Source organism: Falco rusticolus, chromosome Z, assembly GCF_015220075.1.
Source record: "Falco rusticolus isolate bFalRus1 chromosome Z, bFalRus1.pri, whole genome shotgun sequence".
Classification (NCBI taxonomy): domain Eukaryota; kingdom Metazoa; phylum Chordata; class Aves; order Falconiformes; family Falconidae; genus Falco; species Falco rusticolus.
This window is the reverse complement of record NC_051210.1, coordinates 19,039,049-19,065,023: the sequence shown is the minus strand read 5'-3', so window position 1 is coordinate 19,065,023 and position 25,975 is coordinate 19,039,049. Positions and strand designations below refer to the sequence as shown.

Below are 25,975 nucleotides of genomic sequence, written 5' to 3'. Positions count from 1 at the left end.
ATCATAAATATGGCATCTCTGTGGTTTTATGTGTATATACTTGTAAAATTTTCTGTTGTAATTAATCTATTATAAATGTATCAATTATAAATGTTATATATTCTATTACAATATTTTGTGAAATTGTTGTAATACTAACTTGGTATGAAGAGCAGTAACAGACTTGACTGGGGTATGATGCTAGGAAGTTTCTTCTCTTGAAGATGTGAAAGGATTTTTAGAGTGCTTTAATCCCAGACAGACCACAGGAGGCGTCTCAACACCGTTCACTGTTCTCAAAACTCTATTTCAGTGAAAACCTTGCTTCTTTATTTTTAGAAACAGAAGAAGTTTCAAACAGAAAATTGCATCATGCTTAATACATTGTCATAAGGGGAAGTTCTTAGTGTGCCTCTTGGGATGCAGTATGTAATTACAACATATTTATACCATCTTTCATAAATTGCTGATTACTTGTATTATTCTCTCACTCCCTCCTGTCTTGTAGCCGTCCTCAGAAGGTGTGTTTATGTCCGTTCCTGCCAATACATCCTCTGAAGGTCTCCATCTGCTTGTATATAATTCAGCATCCAGCAGAGGTGAGTAATGCTGCAGTAATTGTTGGAGTTCAGCTAGAATCTTAATGCAGCAAATGGTAGGCAAGAGGAAACAGCTATGCTGTTAACATCATGGAATGATTTTTCCTTTCAAACTTGATGATTGAAGTGCTCGTTCACCTGAGTTATTGTATCTTTTATTCAGTTCTTCTGAATTATTATATCTTCTGAAATGACATCTTATTTCTGCAACTTCCATTCACACAAGACGTCTTTCCTTATCTAAATAGTCCTGCTAGAATCAGAAGTTTACTTGCCTTGGTACAAAATGCAAGAATTAACCTTGACATGGTGTCTCACGGAAGTGCTCAGAGTTAATCCAAGGACGAATGTGTTTTGATTACAGCAGTGGTTTTTTATTGATGTTAGTGTTCTTTTAAAAAAATGAATTAAGCAATTCTTAGTGATGACTTTAGCTGTTTAGCCAATGAAAAACTATAGTTTCAGAACAGTATGTTTTGGTTTACCTAATAGAAGAATTTATGTTAGTGTTTTCTTGTCTGTTAATGATGGAGTTTGGTGGTTGATCGTAAGGGTTTTAGAAGTTGGACTGCAATTGAACAGATCTGGATAGATGGTGGGTCTACAAATTAAACCGTGAAGTTCAGAAACCTGTGCTCTTCTGGTCCAGCTGTTTACTTAGATTATACAGTAGCTTAATGAGCACACAGAGAGTCTTTGCATGAAGGAACTTAAGCAGAATTTAAAAGAGCATGTTAGCAGAAAAGTAGTCTTATTGCAGTGAACCAAAAAAGAAGCCATGACATATTTGGTCCCTAACTGGGAATGCTGTGATTTCTAATTGGCTATTTATAATAAGAATATGCTTAAGTACTTTTGAAATAAGAAGTATATGCTTAAGTCACTTGATGGAAAAAAGAGGTTTAAAAATGTGCAGAGAACTTTGAATTGGCATTTGAATTGCATTGAATTTCTTATTCGTGGTGGAAGGTATTAGAAGTTCTCAGATTCTGTTTAGATTTCATACACCATTCCCATACCCTTCTGAAAATCTGTCTGCACTTTTTATTAATCAGCAATCACAACAGCTGTCTGTTATAATTGGATGCAACTTTTCCATTTGTGTATGTTACCTAGTGGTAATTCACATGATGAACTAACATTGGAAGACCTCTGCATTTGAAGATAATCCATCTGAGAGGAACAGTTGAACTATCTGACTATATGAGGGCACTGGGCTTATCAGAGAGAAATCCAAACAAATGGTGGGAAGCTAAGAATGTCTTACAGTGGTCTTTGAAAGTGTTTCTTAGATGATCACAGGTGATGTTGTTGACTCCAAAACAGCAGAGGCATATACCTGACAAAATATAGGTTCCCTTTGTTACGACTGCTCATACTCAAAATACCATCAGTCTTGATGTACAGTCCTTCTGGACTGTATCTGATACTTTAGTCTGCCATTTCATTACAGATACACTCTTAGGAGTCCGTTTCAGAAGTATCTTGTTAAACTAACCAGATAGTGAATGTCTTTCTGCTACTGCATGTCAGTGCTGACTCTCATCCTTCATGCGCTTCATTATCTATTGGCTTTGGAAGTCCATAGTGCAGTAAAGTTAGCCACCAACTATGGTTAAATGATGCTATTGAGACTTGTATTTAGGCAAGACAGTAATACAGGAAGTCAGGAGCAACATTTCCTGTCCTCCGATTAATGTGACTATGTGTCCACATTCTTACTATCCAGAGGCCATGCTGCCAGATAGACCTGTGCAGGTGTCAGGTACTGTGAAAGAGAGAGGAATCACTGCAGAGCAGTGGATCCCAGGTGAGGAATCCTGCCATCCAGCTTCCATTTTGCATAATAGGTCAATTTGCATTCCATTTTTATTTGCTGAGGAATCTGAAAAGAAGTCAGCATTCCATGTCAAGGGGTAAATACTTATTTTCTGAACAGTGTTAGTGTACCATTGTTCATAATAAGAGTAATTTAAAAACTATATAGAAACCCGGTATCCCAAACCCAGCATGAGGACTAGTGGAACAGTGAAGGAGTTATTTGCCTAGCTGAATTTCTTTTTCTTCTTTGCATATAGACATATATATAAAAATAAATAAAATAATTTTGTTATTTTTCACTTCTCATGCCTGTTCTGAACCTTATATCAGGTCAATGGCATAGTTAGGTGTGCAGGCCACTGTAGACATTTGTCTTGTCTTTGCCTTTTATCATCCTTGGGGTGATCTCCAGTGGCATAGGCCATTATGTACTTTTCAAAACCTGAGTGATAGGTGTAATTCAGAACAGAATCCTTAAGCATAGCAGAGAGTATCTGTTTAGGTTGTTCTGCTTCCCTGCCTTCGTTCTTTCTAGAACTATAAGAATTTTCAGTGTTAATTGTCGTGGTTTAACCGCAGCCAGCAACTAAGCACTACGCAGCTGCTTACTCGCTCCCACCACAGTGGGATGGGGGAGAGGACTGGAGTAGTAAAAGTCAGAAAACTCATGGACTGAGATAAAGGCAGTTTAATAGGTAAAACAAAAGGCACCCATGCAAGCAAAACAAAACGAGGAATTCACTCACTACTTCCATGGGCAGGCAGGTGTTTAGCCATCTCCAGGAAAGCAGGGCTCCATCACGCATAACGTTTACTTGGGAAGAAAAATGCCATAATGCCGAATGTCCCCTCCTTCCTCTTCCCCCAGCTTATATATACTCAGCACAATGTCATATGGTATGGAATACCTCTTTGCCTAGTTCAGGTCAGCTTTCCTGGCTGTCTTCTCCCAGTTTCTTGTGCCTTTCCAGCCCTGTCGCAGGCAAGGCCTGAGTCCTTGACTTGGTGCAAACACTACCCAGCAGCAACCAAAACCATCAACATTATTCTCTCATTGTGCTGTCAACATTGTTCTTACACCAAATCCAAAACAGAGCTCTGCACCAGTTAATAAAAAGAAAATTAACTCTATCCCAGCTGAAACTAGGACAGTGAAACATCTGAGGAGAAAACTTTGTGTGTATGTAATGAATTTATGTATTGATCTAATGCCAGTAATGAGCTTAGAAATGCTCATTATAATACTTCTGTGTAGTATTCTTTATTGAACTGTAAGAACCAAATGTGAGGGGAAATTTTTTGCTAATTGTCCTAGCAATTCAGAAAGAAAAATGAAAGAAATATGTATCTCCTGGCTTTAATAAATATTTTTATTAAAACTCTCCTGTTCATTGTAGATGGATAATGCTCTGGTAACCAAAAGTACCACTAATTCCCAGAAAAGAAAAAAAACCACAACAAACAAATGTGAAAGCAAGTGGCATTTTGTCTGGCTGGGATGCAGTTAGCTTTCCCCATAGCAGCCCTCATAGTGCTGTGCTTTGTATTTGTGGCTAGAACATGTTGGTAACACACCAGTACTTGGGCTACTGCTGAGTGGTGGTCCACAGCATCAGGGCTGTCCCTCCAAACCCTGCCTCAAAAGGCCAGTAGCATGGAGGCGGGCAAGAGATTTGGAAGGGACATAGCCAGAACAGCTGACCGAAGCTAATCAAAGGGATATTCTGTACCATAGGATACAATAAAAGTTGGGGACAGTGAGGGTGGCATTTGCTGTTAAGGCGTTTGACTTCCAGAGCAACTGCTACATGTGCTGAGGCACTACATCCCAGGAAATAGGTAGACATTGCCTGCTGATGGGAAGTGGAGAATAAAATTCCTTTCCTTTGCTTCCATGCATGGCCTTTTCTTTTCTTTGTTAAACAACTTTTACCTTGATCCACGAGTTCTTTTTCATCTTATTTTCTCCTCCCTGTCTTGCTGAGGAAGGGAGTGATAGAGCATCTTGGTGAGCACATGGAGGCCCACCAAGGTCAACCCACTGCGTAAGTCCTCCAGTCTTCTTTCTATTTATGTACTTCAGTGGTCTAATAATGAATAAACAAACTGTTGCAAATTATTATTAGAACACTGAAAACAAAGGAGAGAGTAACTGCTTACTTTCAAACCAGTAAATGGAAAACAGCTGATACGATAACAAATAGGTTATATATAGTCTAATTAAATACAAATGTTTTTTAATGAAGAAAATTATAAACAAATGAAACCCTTTTTAATGTTAGTTTGATTTAGCTGTTCTTAAGCTTCTGTTCTCAAACAATTCCTTTCAGCTTTGAGTTTTGTGTTTTATCTTCCTGTAAACATGGATTGGTTTTTAGATTGTGTCGTGGTTTAACCCTGGCTGGTAATTAATCCCAGCCATGCAGTCACTCACTCCCTCCCCCGGCCTGTGGGGGTGGGAAGGAGAATCAGAAAGGAATGTATAACTCAAGGGTTGAGATAAGAACAATGTAATAATTGAAATAAAATTAAAGAGCAATATAAATAGTAACAATAACAATTACTATGAAGAGGAGGGAGAAGGGAAGAGGAATGAAATCCAAAGGGAAGGGAGAAAAGAAAACCAGTGACACACGATATGATTGCTCATCACGCTCTGACCGGTGCCCAGCCAGTCCCTAAGCAACGATTGACCAGTCCTGGCCAACCCCACCCAGTTTATATATCAAGCATGATATCCCGTGGTGTGGAATATCTCTTTGGCTAGTCTGGGTCAGCTGTCCTGGCTGTGTCCCCTCATAATGCAAATACTACCCAGCAACAACCGAAAACACCAGCATGTTATCAACACAGTTCCTACACCAAATCCAACACAGAGCACTGCACTAGCCACCAAGAAGAAAATTAAATCTATCCCAGCCAAAACCAGGACACACTGGAAATTCCGTTTTCCCTGTTGGTTAGAGAATGTATTTATTTGATATGAAAGGTAATTCTGAAGTAATGATACGACAGTGTTGAATGTATCTGTTGATATGAATGATATGAGCGAATGACAGTGTTGAATGAATGAATTAATGAAAAGTCAACAGTTGAATGACTTCCCTTTGGCTGGTGATAACTCTTGGTTTTGCTTATCAGAGACAAATAATTGATTTTTTTTCCAGTTCCTTTATTGCCATTTCTGTTCTTATGAAGAAGGGTGTCTTCTGACTAGTGAATTGGAGTGTTACTTAATTACAATGAAATAAAGACAAGTAATACTGTACCACTGTTGATGGCTTATTGTGCTTTGCTGAGATCAAAGAAATCAATGGTAGTTTGAAGGATATTTCTCCCTTGCCTTGCTAGCACTTCACTCCCCAGGAACTTTGATCTTCGTCTGTCCCTCAGAGCCATCATGCTACTGCTGCTGTGCAAAGTGGTGGTGGGTATAGCAGGACAACTTACTCCTTCAACACCATGGTGTTTTATTTATAGAAGACCAGTAGATATGGATCAGACAGAGCAAAATTAATAAAGGTTTTAGGTAACAGTGATAAAAGTAGTAAAGTTTGGTAACAAGATAATGTGAGCGCTTCAGGCAGCTGCACGTTGATGCTTGTGGAAGGTAGCAGCCACTCAGAGAGAACTGAGAGTGCTAATCAAGGCCTCGCATGTTCACAAATACTGAATTGTTGATACACAGCTTGTAAGTCAAAAGATGACACGGAGCTAATTTCTTGCTGGGTGTAGGGCTTTTGTAATCCTCACCTGACTTCTAGTGTCTTGCCTTTTGCTAGGTTTAGCTAATAACCTTCCTTTGTTCCTCTTGTGCTTGAGAAACAAACTGAAACTTTCAGGTTTTGGTGTTGACTTGCTGTCTTCATTAAACTTATGCTTCCTCTTCCTTGATGGGAAAACAAAAATTTACATCCTAAATGTTCAAGCTCACTTCACAATACTTCTTGTCTAGACAAAACCGAGTGTGTTCCCAGCTGTATTAAATAAAGGACAGAAGCAATTTACTGTTTGCTAAGTAGATAGTTTGCTTTAGCTGGCAGTATTTCCCATTTCCTCTGTGTTCTGAAGCCCTGCTTCAACACAGCTCTCTTTAATGCTCTTCAAAATCTGAAAAGTCCCTGCTTCCCACCCATTGGTGGGACATTCCTCATCTGTGCCGCAAAGATGGGGGCGGATGCCTGATCAACACAGCCTGAATGGCACAAGAAGGCGTGCTCGTGAAGGTGTTGGTGCCATTGTCCTAGTTACTGTGAAGTGACAGAAGAGTGGAGATGTTTGTATTTCACACTGTCCTGATACACCTAGTGCTTTTATTTTTAACGTCTGTTTGTGGACATCAGGCCCTCCTCTCTTTTTCCGATATAGAGACATGAGCTCCCCGACATATTACATGAATATTAATGCTGTTTTTTGCCTACTGTTTGTTATTCTGCAAAGTTTCATTGTTGTTTTTGATACTGATAGCCTAGTTCAAATTTATACTGATGATCGTAGATTAATTAAGACTAAGTTCAATATGTCAATCAAAACAAAACTATTTGAATGCATCAAAACAGGGTATTTTTTCTTGTAGATCTTTTTCTTCTCTTACCTGGTAGGATTTTTTCTGTCTCTGTAGCCAAAAGAACTTGGAAGTAAATGGAAATGTTAACAATCCATAGAAACCCTCCCTGATTTTATTCAAAAGTAACTTTTTTTTTTACAGGAAAGTCGGGTGTTAAGGACGGTACCTTTGCTAGCAGCTTGTCTCCCTCCAGACAAATGTAAAATTTTGGTTGGTCGACGTTTTAGTGAAGACAGGTGAGTGGGATTGCCTATGTATTTTCTGGTCCTCTGTAAGTTACGGAGTTTTTTTTTTCAGTGTCTTTATTAATAGCCAACAGTGTTATTAATTTTTATTTCAAGTGTGCACATTTGCTTTTGATATAAGCTTCTGATTTCCAGCGAAGATAAACTATGTATAATTGTCAGAAACACTTGATATGTCTTCCTCTAGGTTGTAGCTTTTACTGTTTCAGTTTTGTGTTCTTGGAAAGCTCAGGTGGTTATTCTGCAACTCCTAGCTTTTCGCATTTCTGTTCTTGCCTGGTATTGGGTTTGTCTTGCTATTCTCTATGGTTCTTTTCATATTTGCTTTGTCTGACAAACCATTTCGTGTTACTGAAATATAAATAGCAGTTTTTACTTGGGTGTGGAAGATTGTGTTTGAAAAGGGAGTTTGGTAGTGAAAAATTCTTAGGGAATGTATTTTTTCAAATACTTTCCTCTTTCTCTTAAAAATAGTTATGAGAAAGTATAGCTTTCAGAACTTTTAAAATTATTTTTTTATTATTCTGAGACCTTGGACAATATTGGTCTCCCATGGAATGTATTTAATCTCAATTAGGTGAAGCGAAGTCCTAGAAACCAGTTCTTGGTACAAATGCCAATGAAATTTTGCTACGTAAATTTTCAGTAAAAGCAAATAAAAATAATGAATACTGCTGAAAGAAATTAATTCTAAAATTGAGTTTAGTCTTTGGAGAAAACTTTTTGTAGAGTTCAATGAACAAAAATGTCAGAAGGTGATTCATAATGGTGCTCCCACACCTTTGTGCTGCCTGTATAGTAACTACAGCATATTAGAAATACATTGCTTTTCTGTTAGTCTTCTATGATAATAACTAGAATAATTACCTAAGAAGTTCCAGGCTATAGGGAAATTGTCTTCCCATTAAACCTGAGAATGAAGCAACTTTTCATACTAATGTTCACAGGGTGGAACACTATCAATACAGTCTGCTTCTAGTAAAACTCTGTATAATTTTTTTAAAGTTATTATTACAGTGTTAAAGTTTCTTCAAGTTTGAACCAAGAGATAATTCTCTAACCTAAAGGGTCCTCCTTAGGTCAAAACCAGTTGTGGAACATTTCAACCTCAGAATAGTTTAAACAGATTCATAATTATGTGTTTCCTATGAAGATCTTTTACCATAAAACATACTGGAGGTGGTGAAAGAAATGAAAATTTTCCTTAGGTTAATATGAATTTTGGTGATCTGACCTACCTGGATGCAGGGCTAAAAGTAATTAGGTAACAATCATAGCTCCACTTTGAAGTACCTGCAGTATGCCTGCTTTGTATTGTGGGTGTAAGTGAGGCTGCAGAAATTGGGATTGCTTAGTCATAGAGTCCTTTCCTACCTTCCTTGGGGGAGGAAGGATGAAAAGGGGAGAAAAGTTATTTTCCAGCTTTGTAACCTGTTATTTCTACATTCTTTTTTTCTTAGCTATAGATGCATTCTGCCAGTGTTTTAATCCATATTCCTTATTTGTACCTAGTACTCGGCTAGTACTCTGACTAGCTGGTTATCTATCAGTGTTGTTTTGGACTTCTAGCATCCTTTCAGGCCATAAGCTGGGTAGATGTGTTCAGAGAACTCACATTAATTCCTGGAATGACTTAAGTTCCTTCCCTGTTGTGATGTATTCTAGGAACAGGCAGCTGCAGAGGGGGGAGAAACATCTCATTGTTTACTGTGAATGGGGAGAGCTGCACTGGTCCCAGCCGGTCTCTTAGAGTGAAAATCTCTGTTAATGGGAATTCTAAATCCTCATAAATTGCAGTGGTTCAGCTCATGTTTTATGGCATATTAAACTAAACAGGGCTTGGTTTATTCTGGTTTTCTTAAAAGCTACACTGTCCGTAAGCGATATGTTGGCTGCTGTACAAGCAACTTAATCAACCTTGCCCCTGTACAAGCAACTTAATCAACCTTGCCCCAAGCTTGGGGGAGACTTCTAACTTTGTTACTTTAAAGAATAAAAAGTCATTAAAGAGTACTTGCTGATACATTTTATAAGCAGCATTGTTTTGAAGCACATTAAGGCCATACCTTTGCCTTTTCTGAAGCTGTGTGATATTTTTCTTTGCAGCTTCCACCAGAAGGGCATGGATTGAAAGGGAATAGGAACAGTGTAACTATAATCTGTGCTTGCATTCATCGTCCATGTGAATAGTGCCTGTAGATGGAAGGGTAGCGTGGTGCACACGTTCTTCTTCTGCATACATATAGGAGCCCTACCGTGCAGCAAACCTGGGAAAGTGATGCCCTTGATGGTTACCCATACGTTTGTAAATTATCAGAATAGAATGGTAGTGGGCATATTTGTATTGTCTGAGAATCCAGGAGCTCTTCGCAACAACTCTGAAAAGGTAGCCTTTGGGACCATAAATAATTGTCATAATTGTCATTGTGGATCTGAGTGAAAATTAAGCCATTACACAGGAGCTAATTTTTTTTTTAAAGTCTCCATCACAACAGCTCTAGCAGTGAGCAGTGGCATACCAACCAGAAAACTGACAGTTGTTAATCTGTGGCTGTCAGAAGAGGTTTGCTTTCAGGTGAGAGCCAACATACCATCTCAGCTGGGTACCTCTTCAGTAGCCCTGTCTTGAAGGGGAAGGGAAGATTGTTACCCAAGTGTATGTAGGTTATTCTTCCTCATTCATCCTAGCATTACAGAATTGCATTTTCCTATGCTTTTTAATCAGCATTGAAGATTAATGAGGAGCACAGAGGGATTTCATAAGGAACTCCAGATAGAATTGTATACTAAAGAGTAATTGGGATGATTTGAAAGCTTAACATTTAGGTCTCTGATGTTTATGACAGTAAGACTGAAACTCAGGACTTTTTTTAGCTTGTGTTTATGTGGAAAAGTAAACATAAAACACTTCTCCCCTTCCCCCCTTCCCCCCTTCCACCTTCTTGAGTCACCTTTTCTTGTGGCTGAAAACTAATACACAAATTATGTAGATGATGTATACGTTATTCTTGATTGACCTATATTGCAGAAAAGCTAAAGAACCAACTTTTCAAAGTCTTTCCAGAAGAAAATAGCTAATAAAGCTTTTTGAAGCTTATGTCTACAATATATAATTGAAACAGTGATGGTAACCTGATTAAGTGCTCATCCAGTCTTGTCCATTCTTGGTGCAGTCTGGCACATATTCTACTGGAAGTGTATACTATTTGCACAGTGAATTGAGTCATCAGATGGCATTCCTGAATTAAAAGACCAGTTCTGTGGTTATCTGTATGTTTCCCCCCCAGGTACTCAAAGACATTAACTTCTGACCTTTTTTGTATTGATTATGTTATTGTCAGATATTAGGGTTAATCTTTGATGTGCTAAAATGATTAAGCTAAAAGTGAACAGTTTGTCATGAGTACTTGCTGAATGGTGCTATTATAAAAACAGCACTTCTGTAAGTTGTTATTATTTTCTGTTGAATTCTTTCAATAGTTTTACAGTGAATCCAGTATTGTAGTATAGCAGGCAGGAGTGTGGGAGGGTAGGGTTAGCATCATTGCCAAAGTGGAGATTATATTTTATGTAAAAGTGTCAAATATTTCTTTGTATTTTACATACTTTATTAGTAGAGATGCTGAGCCTGTTAAATATAGGCACCTTTTAGACACTGGCCAGAAGGGCAGCATAAACAAGCAAAGAGCCCAAATCTCTTGTACTGAAATTTTCAAAACTTCTGTGCAAAGCAAACTTCTTTACTTGCATGAGGTCAGGCTGATGCCATGGTAACAGGAGTTTTCATTTTTTACTTTGTGAAGTGACCGTGTATAGTGTAGTGGACGCTGACAAATTGATAGTAAGGATTAGCCAGTCCTACCTCAACAGTGTGGTAGGACTCTAGTTAATTTCTAAATTGGCAGTAGTTTCAGTTATTTCTATTAATTTTTGTTACAAGGCTGTTGTTTTTGTGGTGTTGATATGGCAAAACACAGGAGTATATCAAATGATTATAACTTTGACAAAATATATTTCACCAATAAATTTCACTTAAAGACTTTTCTAACAGCCTTTACCTTAGAATTTTGAACTTTCTAGGAAGGAAAATGCAAAAGGTTTTTTATATTGATGCCTCAGAATATTTTTATTCTGTATTCATGTAACAAATGGATTTTTTAACTGTATGTAGTAATTGTAATGTCTGTAACTTAATTGCCTTCATTAGAAATGGTAGGAAATGTTTACGTGCATATTTTTTGCCATTGTATCTGTTTTATTTTGTTCCTCTCTCACTCAGAAACACTGCTTTTCTCATGATTGTAGTTGCTCTTTGCTTCATGTCTTTTTTTTAGTATTTTTTGTACTGACAGCTTGTGCCGTTCATATTGCTCCTTTTCTGCCTCTCAGCATTCAAATGTGCATAATTTCCTTTCTCTTTTCCCCTGCCTTCTTTAGTACATTAACATGTTAGAAATTACAGATGTCCTTTGTCTGTTTTCCATTCTTTGCCTAAGTCTTATGGCAGCTCAAATCCAGATAGCATTTCCTAATTTTTCCCCTCTTATTATTTCATCTGATTATTTTACAAATCCCTTACTGTTTCCATTAGCTACCATCTATCCAAGCCCTTTATGTTTGACTTAAAGACTTCTAGGTCTTCCTTAGTTGATAGTATCTCAAATTCTTTATCATTAGTTAGGATAACTTCTGCTTCATAGTTCGTGAACAAAACCTATCGATATTAAATCTGTATGTCTGGTTCAGAGCTTCCGCTTATTATATATAATTCTTCAAATGTAATATTCTCTTAGATTTATACATACTCCCACATCCCTCTGAGTATTTTCGAGCAGCTTCACCCTTTCTGCTCTTACTCAGTCGTCAGATGGTTTCCAGTTTTTGATTGCTGAGATTACCAGCCCCAGGGCTGCTTCCTGTTCTGCGCTGGTACGACTGGCCTTCATGCCCATGACAGACCTTACTTTCTCTGCTCACCTTATTCTTTCCTTCTTCAGTTCTGCTGTCTCTGTAGCTAAGAAATTATAAATTTTCATTGAAGTTAACCCAGCACATTTTGCAACCTCCACTGCCACCATCAAGACTTAAATTGTGGATACATGCAGTTCTTCCTCCAGCTCTTCTGCTGTCTTTCCTCAATACTTATGGTTTTTCTAGGATAATGTTGATAGGACATAGTAGTGTGGTTTTTGTCCTTGCCTTGTTGGTTTTCCTTCATTCTGCTCTGCACTGGCAAAAGAAGATACTTTTCTCATCTCTTGCTTTCTTCTAGCTTAAATATTTCATCTAGTGACACTTTATCTTCTTGGCTTCTCTTGGCCTAGTCTCATCCTCTCTATTACCTACCTTCCAAAACTTCTTTTTAATCTCAGGTTATTTTCGACACTTTCGATATTCTTGTACTGTTTAGTTTCTGTTCCTCTGTCATAATTTTGGCTTCAGAATGCTGTTCTTCTCTGTTTAATTTTGTGTATTGGTTTCATAGAGACCTAGTTCTTTTCTCTGCATTTGGTTTTTACTGATATCTACAGGCATGTGGTCATAGCTTGTCCAGATGGTAAAAACTTGCAGATCTGTGCTCTTTTGGAATAGAAGGAGAGGTTCTAATTCTCTGATACATTCTGGTGACTGTTAAGATTAACTTAAAATTCTTGGCTTGACTTTCATCTGTTTCAAATATTATAGCATGCTTTTCTTTGGCCTTGATAGACAGAACAGTCTTTTCCCATGAAGGTCCATCCAAAATTGTGCTGAATAACTGTTTTCTCACCTTATTGGACTGCTTTGTCCTGATTGTTTCACAAGTCGGGATACTGTCTTTTGTTGCCAGACTAAAAATAAGTGTGTCATTTTCACAGGTTTCTTTTGCCTGGGGTCCTGTCATCCCTCTCAGTCTTGAAATGTGTGCTTTTTCCTCCTGTTAGTCAAAGATGCCTGTTTCTCTTTGATTGTTGCTTGAATTTGTTCCATGAGTCTGGTTGGATTGATTGATTGTCCTGGAAACACTTGTAGAGTTAACTGAGCTTTTTCGACAGAAAAAACAGAGACTAATTTGCCATAGATGCAGAATCCTAAGTCAGGCTCCTGATATACTGAAAATACTTGAAGTCAGTGCTTTCCATTATTCTTATAGGTTTCTTATTCCTTTACTTAATCTGTTATCAGGTTTGTTAATTACTTGATAGGGACTGGATACTTTGTTTTTTTTTTTTTTACAATTCCTTAAATGTGAACTATCTCTGGTCTAAGAAAGTGAGGGTCTTCAGTGCTTGAATAATGCAAATTTATGCATTAGAATTTGTACCTGCAGCTTGCATAAGCAGTTGTAGCACTAGGTATGTATTTTTTATGCTAATGTATTAGGTAGTATTTTTAGTATATCACACGTTTGACGCTTTCTAAGCACATTAGTGTGTGCTTACAGATGCAGGAACAGACATAGCCTGAATCAAATTTGGTCATGTTCATGTTGGCATGGGAACACTGAGTGTCTATCCTTTTCTTCCTCCTTCTACTCCACCAGCTAAATTTGTGCTTTTACATAGAACTTTTTAATAATGAATTGTATTCAAACGATGATGATTGAACAATACTTCACTGAACTTTTTGTTAAAAACACTATAAGAGAGGGCTGACTCATGCATGAAATGTTTCATCTAGATTCCGAAGTTCTGACTTCTGCATTGCCAGCAGTAAGTTTAAACGTATGCAACCCCTTTTAGCAGAGCCTGTGTCTAGTGTGTTATGTTTGCACTGAGAATACTCCAGGAAAGAAAGCTTACTGAACTCCTAGTGGATTACAAAGTTTGCATGGTAACAATGATTAAGGTGATAAAGCGTAACCAAGATGCCCATTTGGTCACACTTGAAAGGAAGATCAAACCCAAAAGTCTGTCAAGTGAAATATATTCAACAATAAATGTGCTTTACATGATCTAAATTTCAAGCCCTGTAATGAAAATGGAATTTTGTTATTAGTACATATGATAGAGTAAGCAAGGGCAATTAAAAAATGAAAAGGTGTGTGGGAGGACAGAGGGGTAGTAGGGCATCTGTTGTCTCAGTTTGTCTAGGTAATTATTCTTTGCTGAATACAGAGTTAAGGTGTAGTTTATATAGTTGGGCATATAGTGGGCAGTATGGTTTTCTGAAACTGCAGTAACGTTTACATTTGAAGGATGTCTATTAAGATTCTCTTTATAAAGACATGATAGTTCAAAAAAGGGGAATGGAGGGCATGGGGAAGGGTGTGCTAATGTCTTTTCCTAGCATCATTCGTAGGACTATCTAACAGTTGCAGTACAATTTTTGAGCAGTAGGTTTGCTGTTCACTATGGAAATATTAGGAAAACACCTATAGTCTTGTATTCATGAATAAAATATAACTGACTGGATTCATGTTCTTTTTAGGCTACTAATAAACTTCCTGCAGGCAACATTTTTTGAATAATAATGTCACTGAAATTTGAAATAAGAAAACTCCTTAACACCCATGTAGCATTAAGAAGCGGGCATTCCTTCATTGCAGAGCTGCGTGCACAGGGGATCGCTCCACCTAATGTGCATGCTGTATGTTTCATTCAAACAGAATTATGTAGTCCACACACATTTATGCATTATGTTTCTTGGAAAAGTCATTCTTATTCATTCAGTAGGTGGTACTATGTTAATTAAGTGTTGTACCTGCTCCTTACAGGTATCTCAGTGTCTTCTAAGGGGTCTCAAACAATAGTCGACCCTAGAGTTACAGCTGACTGATCACTGAACCTTTATTTACTGCCGTTATATGGAGTCCAGGTTTGTTTCGTTAGCGACCTATACAACAGTGTCCTCAGCCACCATAAGTTTTAAATGACTCTTTCCCTCTTGACATAAAGTTATATAACCAGGGCTGGCAAAGCAAAACCAGGCTATATTACATGGTAGCTATAATAATGTTTGTCCACTAAACAGGAATTTCTGGCATATACTGAACAGAGATAGCAACTGTATCTGAAGTCTAACATGTCAAAAATTTGTTAATTAGATATCATAGTTACATAAACAGACTTGTCACTGTTTCTTTTTAAGTTTCATTTTATACTTCGTGATAGCTTGGGAGGGGTGGTTTTGCTTTTCCCCCCTCCCCCTGTAAAGGTAATCTTATTCTCAAACCTTTCCTCTTTGCAAATATTTACACTTCTGTAGTTTGCTCATTCTGGGCATTGTGGTAAAATTATATAGTCTAATGAATGATCACTAACAGGAAACCAGATGCAAATACCTCTATATCCACCACCTTGTTATTAGAACACTGAGGATGCAGTTACAAGTTCATTTGTATTGCTCTTTGAAATCAAGCTACACAAATCTCCACTACATTCTGTACGGTATGTTTGCCAGCTTTGCTACAGTTCAGTAGTTTAGATCAGAAATTAATTGGGGCCCTTGGGAAAATTTGTAACTTCAACCAGTTTTGAAGGAATAAAATCCAACTTTTGTTAATTGTATAAAGCTGTGTTAACTACATACTGTAGGTATGGCACTTTTTTAGTGCTTGTACACAAATAAAAATATTCTTACTGTATCAAATACCAACTAATTGAGCATTACCACTTACCAAATAATATAAAACTATTTACAAGATATGGTTCTTTATTTAGGTAACTTTCTTGTAAGTTTTTTTGTGTTGTGTACTTGACTGTCGGTATGTTCATTAAACTACATTTGTGCATTTTTACTCCTTATCTCAATCAACGAGTAGATGCAACCAGAGATCAACCTTTCACACATTTTGTTGGTTCTGTCTATAAAAGCAATTAATGCTGACTAACTGAACGTGTGCTTATTTACATCTGAAACTGTACTTTACCATATCAAATTTCAGAATCCTTAATATTATTTGGATAATATTTTCTCTGGGTAGGGTTTGGTATTTGGTTTGTTGGGCTTTTTTTAATATTGCAGCCTTCAGCTTTGCAGTCATTCTGTAGCAGCTTCTGCCACTCGTTTCCCCTCACTTTTGTCCCCTGCTCCAGTGTGGGTCCTCTCCATGGGCAGCAGCTCCCTTCAGGGTGTTTCCACAGGGAACACATCTGTAGCTCCCTCTTCTACTGAAACCTTGCCACACGAACCCAACACAGCATGTTATATATAAAGCAAGACCTTATCACTCTCTACAACTACCTGAAAGAAAGTTGCAGCGAGGTGGATGTCAGTCTCTTCTCCCAAGTAACAAGCAACAGGACAAGAGGAAATGGCCTCAAGTTGTACCAGGGGAGGTTTAGATTGGATGTTGGGAAAAATTTCATCACTGAAAGGGTGGTCAAGCATCAGAACAGGCTGCCCAGGGAGCTGGTAGAGTCACCATCCCTGGAGGTATTTAAAAGATGTGTAGATATGGTACTTAGGGATGTGGTTTAGTGATGAACTGTTAGGTTGATGGTTGAACTTGGTGATCTTAAAGGTCTTTTCCAACCTAAATGATTCTATTATCCTTCTGCTAATGTTTCTGTTCTTAAAGATTATGCTTCACAGTAGTAGAAGAGAAAGATTTGATATTACGGGCTTTTTGTTTTCAGATGTGTACTGTTGCTTCATGCGGGGAAAGAAATGCGCAAGTCAATGTAGGGACCAGTGTCCATGATTCACCAGCTGTGTAAGAACAATGCAGTGGTCTGGATTTGCCTTGGCAGGATAATGCCTCTGGGCCTATCTCAGCAACAGCTTTTTGAATTAGTGTCAAAATTTGCACTGGAGGTTTTTTTCTTTTTTCACATCGAGTGAGAAAAAAAATTATCTTGTATTACTAATTTATTCTCTTTGTTTCATTTGGAAATCATTTGTTTTGACTACTTACAGAAGTTACAGTGAGAAACACAGTTGCCGATGAAAAAAGGTTTCATTACTTTCTGGAAGTGAAATGTGCAACTTTTTTAGAGAAAAGTAATGGATGTCATTTATGTTAAAGGGATGTGGCATTTCTAGATACAGTAATTGCTGGTGCCATTTCAAATATGTGCTTTATTTCCTGGGCTTCAGATTCTAATTTTCTTAGGTAGTTTTGCTGTATTTAGAAGGTTTTTTTTGGAGTCTTTTCTCTGTACATTTCTCTGCATTGTTTTCTTGTTAATACCTTGAGCTAGAATTAAGGTATGACTTTTTGTACTATTCTAGGATTGTAGCTTTAGAAATTACTTCCCCTCCCTCGCTCCTGCTTGGGCTTAGGGTATGTTTGGATAATTTTTTCTCTACTAGGAGGAGTGGAAAATTTTTTCATCTCTGGTGGTGACACTTCAAGAATTCTTCATTGTAAAAGGCATCTTAAGGTGCAGTAAAAGGTGTATAGAAGTCTGTTGGAATTACTATAGTTTCTCTGGCTGTCTTTCTGTATGAGTCCTACATGCTGCTTGGGAGAGGAGACTTCTTGGTCTCAGTGTACTTGTTCTGTAGAGGAGAAGTGGTGTAGTCTATGATTATGTCTTCCAGGTATTGCTAGATACTACTGTCTAGGTTTCTCTGCAGTTAATTGCTTAAAGAAGCTGGGTATAACTTAACCAAATGATGGCTGCTGCTCTTCTGTTGAAAGAATATTAATTTTCTTCATAAGAAAACTGTGTATTGGTGGTCTTACTGTTTTCGGTGGTGCTAGATAAGCCATAAAATGTTTTGTTAAGTTCTACGTTGTATGAGCATTAAATAGGAAGGGTTACTGAATGCAGTATAAAGGAAGTGTCCTTCAGTTGAATGTGGAGACCTGTGTTTTAGTGCATAAGAATCTGTTTGGGTTGTTTTTTTGTGGTTTAAAGAATTTTTTTTTGGTGGGGGGTGGTTGCAAGGTGTCTTCGTCAAGGAAGTCATTAAATATTTGAGGAAACTGATATTGAGGTCCACTAAAAAAGCAAAACTTGCCAAGATAATGGCTCTGCTTTTCATTTCTTGACAAGACTGTGCCTTTGGCTGCCATTGCATTAATTTTCAAAACTAATCTGCCTGTGTTACCCAATATGACTGTTGGCATATTAGTTAGAAGAGTCACATTTTTAAATGTTGAGATTGGCTGAAAAACATTTTTCTAGAAAAAACTGTTAGTCCTCTAATAGAACAGACAGCAAATGTTTTTCCTTTTATTACTAGCATATGTTCTATTTTTGTTTTAATTTAAGCACAGTACATAAGAAAGAAGTAGTAAATTGAAATTGGAATAACAGAAGACACAGTAAAACCAACTCATTATTAGCCATTATTCCTTTTTATTCTAGTTTATTAGATGTTGCAGGCTAACTCTGTTTGTGACAGTAATAAGAAACTTGGTATCACATACTAGGGTCCCAGTACAGACAAATTCACCTCTGTTTTATTTACATGTTTATGCCATAAAAGCTGATGTTATTTGGAGGCACTGGTAATGATGGTTTTTAATTGGGGAACTTACCAGAGTTTTTGCTAACAATGTATTTTATATATAGGTTTTCATAGAGTAAAAAGGGTTATTTAAAAGATGTATTTATGACCATCTCCCCTAGTAAATTGTAAAACATTTAGTTGTAAAATTACAGGTTTCCAAACCTTAAAAATATTTCTCACTATTTGATCTTTTGACCATAGGTATTTTGTTTACACATTGATTTGTTTAAAAGGGAAGACACCACCCCCTCCACACCCCACCACCCCCCCCCCCCACCCTGCTTGTATTAGAGGCTAAATGTCATTTATCTACAAAAAAGTAAGGGCATCTAATATGAAAACATTGTTTTCTGTCTTTCTGGGTAACTCTTAAGCCTCAGTCCTGATCCTGAGGGACTATTTCTGAATGCAGACATGATAGGGTGTTGTTGTCTTTATTTTTATTCATCTTGTTACCTTATGGGAATTATGGGGATCAGTATTCCTACAGTCTTCCAAGTGTGGGAGTCCTGAGTGAGGCAAAGGCACCTACCTAGGACCAAGGTGAAATAGTAAAAATGGTGAGAAAACCTGAGAAGTTCCCATTAGCCTCATGGTTTTCCACTGATAATAACATCTGTTCTGTAATACTAATACTGTTTGCTATTAAATGGTAATGTTAGATTTAAAGAATTTGAACACTTGTCTTTTGCACTGGCAAACTTTAATAGATCCCTGTTGAATTAAAACCATGTAGTTTGAGAGAAACTGAGTATAGATACGAAATAAAAATGTTTATGATACAAAGACTGGATTATAATGAGATAAGATAGTGTTTAAATTGCACATCTCAAGAGCATGCATCCCAGAAATAATGAAATACTACTTGTCTCAAGTACAATCATGAGGATGTATAAATCTGCTATGACAAAGTGGTTGGATACAATTCAGGCACAAATGAAAGATGTGAATAGCTCTGCTTAGCGGAGATTGTGTTGGACTAAATGGATTACACAGTCTTGCAGTGCCTGATGCATACCAAAACTAAGTCTGAACAGTGGTTTGTATGAGAAGCAAATATTGCACGTGTTTCTCTTACAGAGTTCAAGACCATAGTTGCACCTTAAAACATGGCTTTTAAATCGCATCATGGGTAACAGATAAGAAAAATTATACTGATTTATTTATGGAAAGAAAAAGTGCTTATCTTCAGATTTGATCTTATTTTGAATTCTTGCAGTAAAATTTTACTTGGATTGAATTGGAATACTGTGACTGTAAATTATGCAAATTGAGTTTTGTTGGGAATTTCAGCATTTTCTAAAGTCCACAAACTGCTAATGAAAACTCAAAGCTAGTAATATATGCAGCAGGTACAGCACTAGGAATTAATGTCCATAAGAAAATCATGTGTTACTAAGTTCATGTGAACTGGAAACATCATGATGTCTGTATATAGGATATTCCTTCAGCATATTTTTATTACCTGAAATCATTACGTTTAAGAACAACTAAAGACAAATACATGGCATTTGATACACATTACATGTGTATATATAGCAGCATAGTTGGAGAAGTAGGGATAGAAAGATTCTCAAGACGCCACTGTTACTCCCTTAAGAAAGTGAGATCAGTCACACGTAGCCATGGTATTAATACCATGTACAGGAGAGTGCGGAATTCTCAGTGGGTCTGCTTTAACATGTGAACTTTACTTACTACCATTAGAAAGCTTGTGAGGTTTGGTCTGTGTTTAGTTTGAATCTTTATTGCTACAGTTATTTCTTTTCTTGTCTTCTGTCTTCCTGTTGTGGTCTTGGAGACTATTAACTAGTGGGGTTTTTTGCCTTCTTTTCTCTGAAAGTTACAACCTTAGTTTATTCAGTTTCTCTGTCAAGACTTTTATCCTTCTTTCTGTTCTTGTCAGTAGACCTTCTCCAGCTGGTTCACACCTATACATTTGAGCTTTTGCTTTCCCCACCCCCGGCCCTCGTAAGAAAAGGCACTGTTTTTGAGGTGGCCTATTTTCTAATGTAAGGGCTGACTTATTTTTGACACTTGTTGTGTTGCCCATGTTATTCTGTTGAAAAGGTCAACTGTGAAATTCAATTTTTGCATTTTTGAATTTTGAATACTTATTCCTATTTTTGTTTATTACCAGTTTTCCCTCTGGATTGAAGACCAGTGTTGTGGTTCATGGTTTTTTTCCCCCTCTCTGGTTTTAGTTAATGTCCTTATTTTTAATCTACTTTTCATGGTACTCACTTAAATTTGTGCTGTACTTTTATAACCATCCTTAATATCTTTATGAGTTTCTGTTGTATCTATATTCATGTTGGTTTATATCTCTTATATTTCAGATGGTTTATAACGTCAGTGAAGTGTTCAGGATTTGGCAAAAGTTCTTATTGTATTTCTTTTTCATCCTTTATGTTTTGTCCCCTTGATTTGTACTTCTTTTGTCTGTAGAAAATTATTTTTTCTTTCATTTATTTTCCTTTCATTTCAATTCCTTTCATACTTAGTGTTAGTATTGTCCACCAATTCTGTGCACAACTATTGTTTTTAAAATTCTGTTGTCTTTGTTTGGAAAGCTTGTTGGAGAGTCTCTGCTAGTTTTTAGCAACATAGAAACTGTTAGAAAATTCAGAGCCATCTGATCCTTCATATGCCTCTACTTTATTCTTTTCCGCCTTAGTTATTACTTAGAGACCCACAGAGAAAATGATAGATCTTGCTCTGCCTTGCTGGCTTCAGAGAAAGTAACAGCTCTTTTTACCGAAGTGTATTTTTCAAGCAAGCTCTTTTCCTATTAATGTCCAACACATAGGAATTTAAAGTCCTTTTAGTTCCCACCAAGTGTCACTTCTATCACCTGATTCACATTTTTATAATTATATTGCTTAATACTTACTTTACTTACACACTTATGCACAAACCTAAATCTTGCCTTACAGGCAGCCAAGCCATGTTCATTGTCAGGCATTTTCAGGTAACATCAACTAAAAACTGTTACAAACTGCCACAGGTGTAATATTTACGAAACACAAAGTTAAGCTGTATTCTTCCTTCCCTTCCCCCTGCCCCTGCTGATGACAATTAAGGACAGATCTATGGCTTTGAAGTACTAATCATAACAAATCTTCAGGAAACTTTTGATAACTGCTATTAAGAGTGCATGAATACATGTGACATAAAATAAATGAAATATTTGTTTAATTGATTGTCTTCATGGCTATGAAATTAACAGAGAACAATTTTGTATTTGAAATTCTTTACCTGGTCCACTTCTTTAACGAGAAAAGTTGTCTGTGAAGTAGTATGCAGAACAAAGTAATTCTAAAGCTGACTAAGTGTGGGAATACACTAAAGTAGAGTACCTAAATTAAGGGGTAAATTCTCATTGTCACTCAGGTAGGAGTTTATACCATTTTTTTTGCAGCTTCTTTGAGAAAGGCTGAGGAGGGACAGACTGTGCTAAGACAATTTTTTTCATATGTACCAATGTTATCTTCCTTTTTTGCCCTGATACAGAGTTGTGAATTCTTTAAAAGGCAGCCTCTGATCTGCAGGAAGAAAAGCGCTTGTTTAGAAATTCAGCTTCTCAGCCTTCTCTTGAAATTTGGTGGCTTCAAAGAGTCTGCCATCAGTGTATCTTTTCTGGTTGAAATAGAAGGTAAAATTAAAGGCCCCATTAATTCTCTGAAGTTAGTCATGCTTCACACTAAGGAAGGCTTCTAAAAAAGCAGTGTGTAAATATCTAGGATGGTGATGTGGCGTAAGATATAATTTAAAGTAATCTCCAACGCTAACTAGCAACCACAGTGCTGTTCACCCTCTCGTTGCCCTCCCAGTTCAGCCTCTTGGGCTTACTGCTGTGTGCCTTTGCCATGCTTAGCCTTGACATTGTCTTTGACATGTCTGCTGCGTTTGGGCCACAGTCACATTCAGGCGTTTGCAGATGAGGATGAGGTTTCAAAGATGTTCTGAACCCTGGTGAGAGGAAATACATTTGGAGGAGGAACTTCTTTCACTGAATTGTTCCTGAATCCAGGTTGACATAAACTAGCAGGCAAACTCATTTGCAGAAACACTTCATAAACACAGCTGTGTTCTGGGGCGTGCAGTCCAGCTATCTTGTCTACAGAAACTGCTGCCCCCAGCAAAAGCATCCCCCCTCATTCTGCGTCGCCAAAGCTACATGTCTTGCTGACAGGTTGTTGTATTTTACCATATTTGAAGTCACAAATGCTGTGAAACTGTGTAGTACCGTATGTCACAAGATGCCAGGAAAATCAAGAAGCCCACATTTGTGACTGTGGGCAGCTGCTGTGTGGAATTCTATCATCGTTAATCATCTCTTCCTTTGGTAGCTTGGGCTAGCTTATTCTGGTGTGACTGCTCATGCTTTTGCTTCTAGCTTGTTCTTGTGCTTATCGTAACTCAGCCTTCTGCTCCTAACTTACCTCTGTGTTTCTGTTGGGTCAAATTTCCCCGTGTGTACCAGTCCAGCTGGACTACAGAATTGTATTCCTAAATTTAAATAAAAGCAGCTTGAATTTAAAAGAAACAAGCAAACAAAAGCCACCCCAAAGGATACACTGGTCACAGAAGTGTGGCTGCAAGCCTGGTGAGACTTGGTGAATTCCCCTCTCCGCTTTTAGCAATTTGGAGGACTTGCAATCAGTGGTATGTCTTGGTACAAAGTTGCTTATTTACCTCCCAGTGCGGTGATCTAATGTGTGGACTGGAATTTCTGTCTAGTCATTCTAAACAAGGCAGTCTGGACTGCTAACTGACCTGGTACTGAGTTTGACTCCACCCTTGTTTCACAGGTGAAATTTAGGCAGGGATAAAAAGCAAAAATATGTTTTCCTGGGTAGCACAGGACTGAGGCTCTGGGGAGAGCAGCTTGTGCTGTGGCTCTGAGGAGTTTCAGCTTTAATATTTCATGAGTCTTCATGAATACAAACATCAGCCTTAATGAAATTTCTCCTCTATTTTTAATAAGCCATACAATTTGTCTCAAATCACTCTTGTACTTAAACAATGGAATAAATTATTTGTATTAAAACATTGTTTTAATGTGTTTTTATAGTGGGATTATATGCAGTAACTTTTAGAAGTACAGCTGTGTGAAGATGAGATCTAATTCCTAGTCCTTTTACTTCTATGCTGTAGTAAGCTTAAGCATGTAAGTGAAAGCTTATATGGAAAAAAAAAAAAGATGTACCACAGCACGTGGATCTGATTTTCAAAAGAGCTCAGCAAGCAACAGCTCTATTGCAGCATTATAATGAAATAGGTAAATTTTCACGATTTTTTCTTACAAGTTTCCTTTTAAAACATCTGACTCTTGTAGAGAAAATCCTGCCTTTTAGCAGTATTTCAGAAGTAGTGTGTGGTTAAATACTCTGTATTACAGTGTTTACCCAAAGCAAACAAATCAGAAGCGTATTCTTGCTAAGAGGCTGTGAAAGGTGATGCTGTTGATAGGTACTTGCCTTGTGAATGCCTTATCACATTTTTCAGTTAACAGATTTATTTTTATTAAGCAGATACAAATTCAGTCTTTTACTAAGACTTCATTTCTTTCACAGATCTAATTAAGTGCAGCTGAAGGATGTACATAAAAACTGTTTTGAGGGACGAATTCTTAATGGTAGTGGTATGTGAGTAAAGAAGTCTAAATGCCTTATGTATGAGCAACACACTTAACAGGAAACAAAGCCTTAAACCTCAGCAGATACAAAACCTGCAGTGGAATTAACAGGATGTATCTGTATAGAAATACATACAAAAATTCTTTTTGACTTGTTTTATACAAACTGTATCCTTTCCTAAACCATTCATTGGTGTTTATGTTTAGCTTTCTTCCTGTGCTGTTCTAAGGAAGGAAGAACAAGCGCGTTTTATGAATGCCAGACACATGTTTTAATAAAAGTTACTAACATGGACTGTGACTGTTGGTGCGTACCATAGCATACAAGGGGTTGCACAGCATATATTCCTGAGAACCTGTTCCTATGAAAGGAAAGAATACTAAATAGCTCTCTGCATGGGCTCAGTGGCACTCTAGGATTAAGTGTGTGGGTAGTAAACTGAAGATAGTGGCAACAGCTACTGGTTTGTAAAGTGTTATGAGTTCTTATGGCAGTGTATGCGTAATCCTATGTTAAATTTGTTGGACAAGTTTACAAAAATTGTTTGAACCACCACCCTGCCTTTGCTTTTGCATATAAACTGTTGTAAACGGAAATGACTGGAAATCTTGGTTGAGTATATATTAAAAACAGTGGTTTTCAATGGATTAGTATTTCAAAGACTAAGGCTTCAGCTGTAGTGTTCATAATATGAACTTGTAGTTCTTCATAATCATTATGATTTTGGATTAGTTTTAAGAATTTGTTATTTATTTTTAATCATCAAAGAGATGTTAACAATTTGGAAGCTCTGCTATCCCAGAATTAGGATGCTTTGTTCTTCAAGGAACTGGGTTCTCAACATGAGCATCTGAAAATTACGACAGATTTTCTGGATTTTAATCTTGAATGCTAGGCAGCCTGTAATGAGATACCCCCTTGCTTCTGATTTGTGTAGCATGATTCTTGGTTAAATTAAAGTGATACCAAATTACCGTAATGTAAATAGGTTTGAAAAAATAGTGGGCAGAGAAGTTGCCATGCTTCTGTTTGCAACAGAAATCTTAGAAATTTCCTGTCTCTGTTTACTCTTTTTACTGTTCATTTTGGAAAGAAAGATTTATTTATTTATTTTGTTATTAAATAATGTTGACAGTAATGAACAACATAGTGTTGAATCAGTCTGAACTGTTTGCCTGGGGATGGGAGGTGAGGATGGTAAAAAATTGGAATACTACCTTTGGGCTTATTGGTTTTGATACACTGAATTCAATTTCTCTTTCATTTCATATAATTCCCATATGGTTTTGTAAGAGTCTTAAACTCAGGATCTCAATGTCTTAGGCACTGCAATTCTGCCTGAACCTAAACACTGGTAAAATTGTGTTTTCACATAAGTCCCCAGAGAGTGATAATGGGGTGCACAGATTTGAAGTACAACTAGCCTATATCAACTCAAATGCTGTTCTTAACCATTGCTTTCTTCCCTAGCCTTCCTCCCACCCACCCCTTTATGAGAAAGACATTCTTGCTTGATTTTTGGAGGACTGGTGCAGGAGCCCAGCTCCTGGGGCATAAAAGCTGTGGGGTCACAATGGCGTTAGGAATTCCTCTGTGTGAACTTCCGTATCTACATCCTGCCTGTGTCTGTGTCCATGCTCCTGCACCTAGGGGTTCTTGATAGTAGTATGGAGAGCCCACTTTGTGTGCTGGCTATTTTTAACCTTGTTCTGATACATCTTATTTTCTTTGGTAAGC

General features: G+C 37.4%; 1 protein-coding gene across 1 annotated transcript in view; it reads left to right on the top strand.

Annotated features, from left to right (window-relative positions):
• The window catches only part of DTWD2 (DTW domain containing 2), a 98,810-nt gene that overhangs the window by 33,111 nt on the left and 39,724 nt on the right, over positions 1-25,975 (top strand). The window contains exons 2-3 of the mRNA XM_037374149.1: positions 488-578; positions 7,108-7,202. Of these exons, the coding sequence (XP_037230046.1) occupies positions 488-578; positions 7,108-7,202 (186 nt within the window). The remainder of the gene's footprint in view (positions 1-487; positions 579-7,107; positions 7,203-25,975) is intronic.